Below are 10,354 nucleotides of genomic sequence, written 5' to 3'. Positions count from 1 at the left end.
ACATTCGAAATTGAATAATCGCTAAGCTATCGACTAAATGAGAAAATTAGCTAAGCATGATAAAAATCATACTTAACATTTTTAAGAAAATAGTAAAAATCTTAAAGTAAAAACAAAAGGAAAAAGAAAATGAAACTTTTATAAAAAAAATAAAAACAAAGTAAAACAAAAATAAAATCTAAGTGTATTTCAAGCTATACTCGAAGAGGATATTTATAGCTTTCCAAATCCCTAAAGATAGCATATGAAAATTCAAAGGTAAATTATCCTAAACATTAAAAGATAAATCTCAAGTGTTTTGAATTCAAACTTAAATCTAAGATTCCTAAAAGAATTTGTCCTCAAGTAATGTTGACTAGACTGTTTCCAGAAATTACCGATGCTGATTGGACCTTTTGGAAGCTACCACTTCAGACTGCATCATGCCCAACGTCATGCCCATGTCTCCAACCGGGATCGGATAATAAAAAAATGCAGATTGTGCCCTTCTTACCGATAGTTCTAAAAATTATATTCATGCGCAAAAATAAGTAAAACAAAACCAAATCAACAGTAATAAATTGACAACACAGAAGAATTAACACGTAAATAATATCAATTTAGAATACTCATCAAATTCCCCCTCACTTATCTCATGCTTTTCCTCAAGCATTTTTCAATCAAACAAGTTGAAAACTCCATTTGCCTTCCTCTGTTTCGTCTCATATTGAAACACATCATGCAACTCAAGTTCACAACAACCATCAAAGTCAGAACTAAAAGTGATATTACCATAGATCTGTAAGAAAATCAAATCTTCACTACTAATTAGAACAAAATGCAACAATCAAAGGGTCTTGAATAAGTTACGCAATAATCAAAGGGTCTTGAATAAGTTGTAACAAAACTTAGGTAAAGGTGGATAATAAGGTTAAAACGAGGCTAAAGGTCAAGACAAGAGATTCACAAATAATAGGATCTAAATCCACAAGATAAGCAAAGTAAATGAATGCAACAAAATAAATACACCAACCAACAAACATCAAACAAACAATCTTTTTTTCTTTTCCTTTTTTCGAACTATTATTGTTTTTGTTTTTTAACCTTTTTTCCCCTTTTTTTCAGAACTGTTTTTTTTTTGTGTGGATCATGATCGTTCATTAGTTAACTCAATCTCTTGTCCTGAAAAGGGTAGAAAAGAAAGACAAAAGTAAAAAGACTTGGGTTTAAATATATGGTGAAAACAAAGAATGGGAATAAACTCAAATTTGGTTAACTAATGGAAACGAAAGGATAGACATTTTAGCATAAAAAGTGGGTGAATCCTAAGTGGCCTAATCATTTTAGGGCATCAAACTTTTATGTAGTCTCGACATGCATTTAAGTTCAGGTTCTAGAATATCAACGCCTAGTTCAACACATTCAATCAAATAAGAATAAGAGCAAGAATATAAAGAATATGCTCGTAAAGGCTCAAATTTTATCGAAGTGTGTACATGCATTGAGTTAAACACATTTCAACTAACAAAATCATGGAATATCACAAAAAAATTTACTCAAATCACTACTCATTCCATTCGCTATTATGAATACATAAACTCAAACAATTATATGATCTCAAGCAAGCATGACATGCCAAAACATTTAATAAAGGCGAATGATTTCAACAAAAAGTTCAACCAATTCAGCCAAGACATACTAGAATTGAAGCACAAAGATAAGTAAAGTGAAATTCAATCACTCCACCCCTCATTTAAAGTGTATTGTCCCAATACGTAAAACTAAGGTACTAGATAAAGGATAGAGAAACTCCCCGTGTTTAGTGGCGACCACGACCACAGTCATGGCTAGGTTCGACCGCTTAAAAGAGAAGTTGTCGGGGTGCAGATAGATGTTGAAATTTCCTGCAAAGCCAAAGAGCAATACATCAGTAATGAGGTAATAAAATTAAAGTCATTTTTTTACCTCAAAAATGATTCGACAATGGGCATTGGATATGATGGAGCGGTGGATAACGATGTCTATGATTAAACGAGAGAAATTAATTATCAGTTTCTTGATTTCTTCGCTCGAACCATCGTGGCTTGTAGACGATCAAGATTCGCAAAGATAGGAGTCAAGATATGGTCAACGGTGATAGATCAGATGATCGGTGAGCGGTGACCTTAAGGTGCGACGACGTGGGTGAAAGAAAAAAATAAATAAAAGAGGGGAAAGAGTGAAGGAAGAAAATAAAAGGGAGGTGATAAAAAATGGGTTGAATTTATCAAATAATGCAGTTGAAAAAAAATTTGTTCGAATATGACACTCTCGAAATTATTTCGTGAAATAGAGCGAATGCTATAGTAAACCCAAAGACGCATTGGAGTCCAAGTGACTTACACACAAATTTGGGGGTGACGCATGGAGTGCAATGCGTCTCCTATATTTTTTCATCAATTTCATTCATATGTAAATGTACAAAGGGTAAATTACACAATTAATCATTCAACTTTATTCTCTCTCCAAATTAATTAAATGCAGCTGCATTGTTTTGGACAATAATTTCAATTAGAAATTATGTAAGCACGGTGTTGGTTTCTTTAGTACACAAATTCAATGCTAGAGCTGATGGATCAAATTGGCTTCCATATAACAACTTGAACAATAGTCGATGAGTAGGGATGGGCATCTAACCCGAACCTAACGGGTTTCGACCCGACCCGATCGGGTCGGGTCAGATTTTTCTAAAAAAAATTTGGGTTCGGGTCGGGTTCGGGTTTAGGGTGAAAAAAGTCCGACCCGACCCGACCCGGAAAAAATATATAATTTTACCCTATATATTTAGGAATAATTACAATAATATCCCTCCATATATTTTTTTTCAATTTAGTCACTGTTTTTATTGAATAAAAATAATTTTTTTATTATTTCAGGTCGGGTCGGGTGAAAAATTAATTTCGTCGGGTCGGGTCACGGGTGGAGGTCCCCTTCTTCTCGGGTCGGGTCGGGTGGACCAAAAACCCGACCCATGCCCATCCCTATCGATGAGTGATCAAAATAGGAGTAAAACAAAAGTTGAGTGATAAATTGAAAAAAATTAAAAGTATAGTGAGTGAATTTGGAGAGAGAGTAAAGTTGAATGATTAATTATGTAATTTACCCTTTGTACAAGTGAAAAAATATGGGAGACGCATTGCACTCCATGCGTCTCCCATATTGTTTTTCATGTACAAAGGGTAAATTACACAATTAATCATTCAACTTTACTCTCTCTCCAAATTCACTCATTGTACTTTTAATTTTTTCAATTTAATCACTCAACTTGTGTACTAAAGGGTAATTTTTTTCACTTTTTCATAAATGTACAAAGGGAATTTTTTTTGAGTCCAAGCATTGAATTTGTGTACTAAAGAAACCAACATCGTGCTTACATAATTTCTAATTGAAATTGTTGTCCAAAACAGTGTAGATGCATTTAATTTATTTATTTTTATTATACCCTAAATTAGTGGGGGTCATAACTCCCACCTAAACCCAATTTCAATTAGAAATTTGTGTACTAAAGAAACCAACATCGTGCTTACATAATTTCTAATTGAAAGTGTTGTCCAAAACAGTGTAGTCGCATTTAATTAATTTATTTTTATTATACCCTAAATTAGTGGAGGTCATAACTCCCACCTAAACCCAATTTCAATTAGAAATTATGTGAGCACGATGTTGGTTTCTTTAGTACACAAATTCAAAGCTAGAGCTGATGGATCAAATTGACTTCCATATAACAACTTGAACAATGGTCGATGAATTATCAAAATAGGAGTAAAACAATCCATGTCATTGTAGAGTGATCAAAATAGGAGTAAAATAAAAGTTGAGTGATTAAATTGAAAAAATTAAAAGAGCAATGAGTGAATTTGGAGAGAGAATAAAGTTAAATGATTAATTGTGTAATTTACCCTTTGTACATTTACATAGGTGAAAAAATATGGTAGACGCATTGCACTCCATGCGTCTCCCCCAAATTTGTGTATAAGTCGCTTGGACTCCAATTCGTCTTCGGATTTACTGTATCATTCACTCTATTTCACGAAATAATTCCAAGAGTGCCCTATTCGAATAAATTTTTTTCAACTGCTTTATTTGAGAAATTCAGCCTAAAAAAATGTGTGGAAAATGGATAAAAATTATTTTGTTTTAATTATAAGGGCACGTGGGGGTTAAAAAATAAAAAGAATGGAATTAATTTGTTTTAAAATTGAAAATTGAATGGGATAAGTGGGTTTCACAGCTATTTAATGAGTAGTTTTGTTGTACGATAACTTTAATATACAACTAAGGAAAGATTTTATCGAAAATGTTAATATTATTTTAACATTTCCGTTAAAGCGCTACCTAAAAATTATTTTTTTACCGGAAATGTTAATTTCGTTACCTAATTTTCGGTAAAAAAAAAAATTTAGGTAACACCTAATATTAACATTTCCGGCAGAAAAATAATAATATTTCAGATAGCACTTTCCTGGAAATGTTAAACATTTTATGTAGAACCCAATATTAACATTTTCGGTAGAAAAAAATAATGTTTTAGATAACGCTTAACCGAAAATATTAAAAAATTATTAACATTTACTATAACACATTTTGTTAGGCATCCCCTATTTAATAGGTGAAATAAAAGGTGGAAATATATGGTAAATGATAAGAAAATAGGGCCCAAAGATAAGATTTAAAAGTTGGGGTTGAATTAAAATTAAACAAAGGCTTGGAATGGTTTAGAAATGAGCGGTAGAACGGACTTTTGAATGAATTGTAAGTTTGGGGTTTGCTAAAATGCACAAGGAAGAGAAGACTATGCTATCGTCTGCAACTGATGTTCGACCAAAATAACCGCAATCAACTTCATTTAAGTTAGACCAAAAAATTCGGGATACCTGAAAATTCAAAGAAAAAATAAAATAAATACAAAAAAATCAAGAAAAATAAAAATAAAAATGGGTTGCCTCCCATTAGAGCAATTTGTTTAATGTCATTTAACTCGAAGACCTAATTCAGACAACATGTTCACCGAGAGACATTTCCACCTCATTAGCTTTTTCCATCTAAGAAATTTGAGAAATTCTACGATAATATAATTTTTCTTATTTTCCTTATAAATATTCTCATAGGATTTTCTTCAGATCTCTCAGTTTTGAAATCTTGTCGAAAATCAACGTCGGCAACACATCGTCTTCACCAAAATATTAGTTCTTTAAACGTTTCGACAATGGTTTCACATCTATTTTTGGTTCCTACAAAATGGAAGGTAAAAATTTAGTTTTTGAAGGAGTTAAGTGCAAATTTGAATCAACAAATGAAATATTTTTCAACTCCCTGGATTTATTGTCTTTACCCTCAAATTTCCTACAAAAATCATCGGATAAGTTAGTTTCATTTACTAAAAAATAAAAAATATCAATGAAACTAGTATTTGTAATGTTATCCAGATATTTCATCGCTTTATATACATCAAATTTAACGATCTCACCATCGAACTCCATGGTAAGAATACCACTCCATACGTCAATTTTTGTATGCACCATACTCAAAAAGGGATGATTGAGGAGAATTTCGGAGGCATTACTTGTATGGTCACTTTCCATATCAATAACATATAAATCAGTTGGAAAAATTAAATCGTTTACCTTTACCAGAACGTTTTCTATGAGTTCTCCAAGGCATATAATCGATATGTTGGTGAGTTGAATTGTAACTCTCGTTTCCTTTAAAAGCTCAGTGGTAATCAAATTGTAGTTAGAGAGAAGAATTACATTGATAGAGGCGCTAAGAGCATACATAGCTCGCTTGATCCCAACCTTACTGATCTTACAAGGTATTGCAAACATAGCTTGGTCCTTTAACTTTAGAGACGGAGGAGACATTCTCTCCTAAGTTCACCTTCTATTTTTGGTAAGTCACATTTAATTTGTGCAGAGATTTTTAAGGAATTTGACCTATCTCGATACTTTCTGGATTACCTCAAGATGTAGAATATTTATTTCTAGTTTTTGAAACATATCAAGGATTTTCTTCTCTTCAGCTTGCTTGTCACGTTTCACCAGCCTTGAAGGAAAATGAGGTGGTACGACGTAAGAGGAGTGAGGAGGAGATATCGGGGAAGTACTTTGAGTGGGAAGAGATGGCATTTCATCTTTCTTTTTCTCCCTCGATTGCGTGACACTTCTATCTAGGATCTGAGGTGTAATAACGGTACTACTCTGAAGGGTTATGGCATTGACGTTTTCCCTCAGGTTAGTCTCGATTTGTGACGACAATTTACCTTGAGACTTTAGGTGTCCCACGTTTTATCCAATTGACTCATTTGCTTATCCAATTCTTGTAGATGAGCCTCAATTCGATTCTATAATTTTTCTTGAGATAAGGCTACCACTCAATAATGGATTATAATGAAGACTTTTATGGTTGAGGCGGAGAGGGCATCGGTTAATAGCCTTGATTTGTCCTCTGGTTGTGTATGTATGATAAGATGCATATTAGACATATATTCTATGATATTTTCCTCATATTTGAATAACTAATATTGCTTAAATCATGGGTTTTGATTATATTTCGTATTTTGTGGATTAGGTTGAAGATTTGGATAAATCAAGTTCAAAATCTAATGATTAGTATGATCTTCACAAAATCCCCAAATTAAGGAGGAAAAATCAGAATTCAAGAAGTTGGCAAGACTAGAAGAGGTTTTCGCATAAGGCGTGGACACGGCTTATTCATCCTGAACTACCGCAGAAGAAGTCTTCAGTTAAGGCGTGGGCGCGCCTTACTAGTCCGTGTAACCCTAAATTAGGGCTACAAATTTACAAAGGAAAAAGAGTTTAATGACGGCTGGAAGACTCTTTTGATTTATTCTTATCTTTAGAAAAAGATGAGGGCATTTAAAACTCCTATTTTTGTGGGATTTTCTTTAAGGGAAACTTCCTTATCTATAATAGGAAAATCCTTATAAAAGGGGAACTAGGGCTTTCATTAGTGGATCATCAAGTTTTACATCAGTTTTCATCTTTATTTTCTTTTAGTTTTCTTTCAATTATGAGTAGCTAAATACTTTTGTTCCAACTGAAGGACAATTGAAGTTTTGGTTCTTCAAGGATTGTGAGATCTAAATAAGTTTCATTGTTCTTTTACTTCTTTGCTATTTATATATATTATGTTTTTATTAAGAATTATTTTCTTGATTGATTGTGCAAAGGATCCGTTGTTCAATTTTCAGGTTGATAAATTGCCATTTAGAACTTTAAATCCGTAATTGTTTAAATGTTCTAATATTAGTGGTAAAGTAACATGGTTGATTATGATTATGTTATGAAGGTATATAACCTAGTCTAAATGAATCGAGCTTGAGTATTTGTTGGCTAGAATTGGTGGTCCCTCTAGTGATTAATGATGTTGGTGGATTAAATCTTAAGAGCTTGTTTAGGGTTGTTCATTAACTAGGGAAATAATCAAAGAGCTTCTCTTAATTATCGAGAAACTAAGGAGAGACAGGTTGTTAGAGCTTCTCAATAACCATAACCAATTTAGTGAAAAGTAGAAGATTTTATCATTGCATCTATGATCAATTCTCTGAATCAATTCTGAAATTATACATTTAGTTAGATATTTCCTTAATATTAATTTCTCTAAATTCTTAGTTTATTATAATTGCTTTTTGACTTTATTTTTCTCAATTTCAAAAACCCCTTTTTCCTTGCTTTAATTTTCATTAAAATAAGTCTACTCAATCCCTGTGGATTCAACCTTGCTTATCACTACTATAATTTATATTTCTAAAAAGCAAGTATTATTATTTGTTGGATTCGACACCCACAAAATTTTTGGCGCCGTTGCCGGGGATTGGTGTCATTTAGATTTATTTTGATGCCCCGTTCTTCTCGTGCAGGTGAACTCCAATACGATCCTGAAATCGAGAAGACCGCTCGCAGGTTAAGAAAAGAAACTAACTTGCGCAACAAACAAGCTTCTTATTCTTCATCCCCTGAATCGGAATCTGCAATCAACTTGGTTGATTCTTCCAGCGATTCTGAAGTAGAAGGAACAATGGCCAACGAAGAAAGAACTCTAAGAGAATTGGCTGCACCAAATGAGAATCAACAACCGCTCTGCATTAACTACCCAACTTTAGAGGTAGCTTTTGAACTAAAATCTGGTTTGATTCATTTGTTGCCTACTTTCCATGGACTTGAGAATGAAGATCCTCATAAGCATTTGAAGGAATTCCATATGGTATGTTCAAGTATGAGACCGCAAGGAGTGACTGAAGAGCAGATAAAACTGCGCGCTTTTCCATTATCGCTAACCGATAGAGCTAAAGATTGGCTCTTCTATTTACCCCTTGGTTCTGTAACTACTTGGTCCGATATGGTGAGGTTATTTCTTGATAAATATTTCCCCACTTCAAGAGCCGCTGGTATTCGAAGGGAGATATGTGGAACAAAACAAAAAGATACTGAGACCCTTCATGAGTATTGGGAACAATTCAAACGACTGTGTGCAAGCTGCCCTCAACATGGGATTTCTGAGCAACTTCTTATCTAATATTTATATGAGGGACTTCTACCCATAGAGAGGAAGATGATGGATGCAGCTAGTGGAGGCGCCATAGTGAATAAGACTCCTCGTGAAGCTAGGGAATTGATCTCCATCATGGCCGCCAATTCACAACAATTTGGCTTTAGGCAAGACACATCTTCAAGAAGGGTGAACGAGGTAGGTTCGTCCTCCATTGAACATCAATTATCGCATCTTACCTCCCTTGTTCAATAACTAGTTATAAGAAAAACACAGCAAGTGAAAGCTTGTGGGATATATGATGTGATCGGTCACCCAACTGACATGTGTTCTACACTTCAAGATGATTCTCATGAGTACGCTAATGCAATTGGAAGGTTTCTCGATCCCCCCCAAAGGAAATATGATCCTTACTTAAATACCTATAATCCAGGATGGAGGGATCATCCTAACCTTAGCTATGGACCAAGATCATCACAATTCCAGCGTTCTCCACATGAGCAGTCTTCTTCAAAGCCGGGTATGTCCCTAGAAGAAATTGTCAAATCACTTGAAACCAATACACAACAATTTCAGCAAGAGACAAGAACAAGCATACAAAATTTGGAGAATCAAATGAGTCAATTGGCATCATCCGTGAATCGGTTAGAATCCCAAGGTAAGTTACCTTCACAAACCATTGTTAATCCAAAACAAAACGTTAGTGCAATCACATTAAGAAGTGGAAAGGAGTTGAAGGAACCTAGTCCATTGGCACATGGGAGAGCATTAGATAAAAAAGCTGAAAAGGAAGTTGTTGCTCCTCAAACTCAGAAAGACCAACCTAAAGGACTCAAAAGCGAAAAACCGAAGGAATTTGTCATAGAATCTCCTTTTCCCTCTAGATTCGCTAAATCCAAGAAAAAAGCAGAAGAGAAAGAAATTCTTAAGACATTTCGCAAGATCGAGGTAAATATTCCTTTACTTGATGTAATTAAAAAAGTACCTCGATATGCTAAAGTTCTTAAAGAATCGTGCACCAATAAGAGAAAGCTCAAGGGCAATGAAAAGGTAAGTATGGGGGAGAATGTTTCAGATGTCTTCCAGAAAAAACTACCCCCCAAGTACAAAGACCCAGGTATGTTCACTATCCCTTGTAAACTCGGTAATGTTAGGATTGAGAGAGCAATGTTAGATCTAGGAGCTTCAATAAATGTCATGCCTCTCTCTATTTACTCATCTTTGAACGTTGGTCCTTTGAAAGAGACAGGAGTGATTATTCAACTAGCTGACAGATCTAATGTATATCCTGAGGGAGTTTTAGAGGATGTTTAGGTGCAAGTCAATGAATTGATTTTTCCTACAGATTTTTTATGTGCTTGATATGCAAGAAGATGATTATTCTAAATCAACATCAATTTTGTTAGGAAGACCATTTTTGAAAATAGCTAGGACAAAAATTGATGTAGATGATGGTACACTTACCATGGAATTTGATGGTGAAATTATTAAATTCAATATTTATGATGCCATGAGATGTCCTGGTGATGTGTCCTCTATTTTTTTCATGGATGTTATTGACCCTTTAACACAGGAAATTTTTTATTTAAATAATGATGACAAGTTGAAAGTTGCACTCAACATGAATTTCACTCCTGAAGGATTGTAGGGAATCATGAAAGAGTATGTATTGGATCTTGATTTGCAAGATACAATCCAAGAACTAGAATCACTCAAACCCATGAGGTATGATGTATCTTATATTGAGTCACCTCTTTCTCACACCAAGCTTCTTCATTCTCTTGTGCAGGCACCAAAATTGAAAACGAAACCTTTGTCAAATCATCTG

At 34.1% G+C, this 10,354-nt stretch overlaps 1 protein-coding gene across 1 annotated transcript; it reads left to right on the top strand.

Annotated features, from left to right (window-relative positions):
• Nucleotides 1-8,592: 8,592 nt before the first annotated feature.
• LOC120191588 lies at nucleotides 8,593-9,840 on the top strand. Its single transcript, XM_039194521.1, has 2 exons — nucleotides 8,593-8,724; nucleotides 8,803-9,840. Exons 1-2 carry the CDS (start codon nucleotides 8,593-8,595, stop codon nucleotides 9,838-9,840), a joined length of 1,170 nt encoding a protein of 389 aa, XP_039050452.1.
• The last annotated feature ends 514 nt before the right edge of the window (nucleotides 9,841-10,354 follow it).

The sequence above is a fragment of the Hibiscus syriacus genome, unplaced genomic scaffold, assembly GCF_006381635.1.
Source record: "Hibiscus syriacus cultivar Baekdansim isolate YM2019G1 unplaced genomic scaffold, ASM638163v2 tig00116970_pilon, whole genome shotgun sequence".
NCBI classification, from domain to species: Eukaryota; Viridiplantae; Streptophyta; class Magnoliopsida; order Malvales; family Malvaceae; genus Hibiscus; species Hibiscus syriacus.
Note: the sequence above shows the minus strand (reverse complement) of the source record. Positions and strands in the feature narration are given on the sequence as shown.

Bases quoted from the DNA above. Each gene is read 5' to 3' on its own strand.
- LOC120191588 (XM_039194521.1), top strand. From the start codon at position 8,593: ATGGATGCAGCTAGTGGAGGCGCCATAGTGAATAAGACTCCTCGTGAA. The intron at 8,725-8,802 runs GTAGGTTCGTCC...AGAAAAACACAG, and splicing joins CTTCAAGAAGGGTGAACGAG to CAAGTGAAAGCTTGTGGGAT.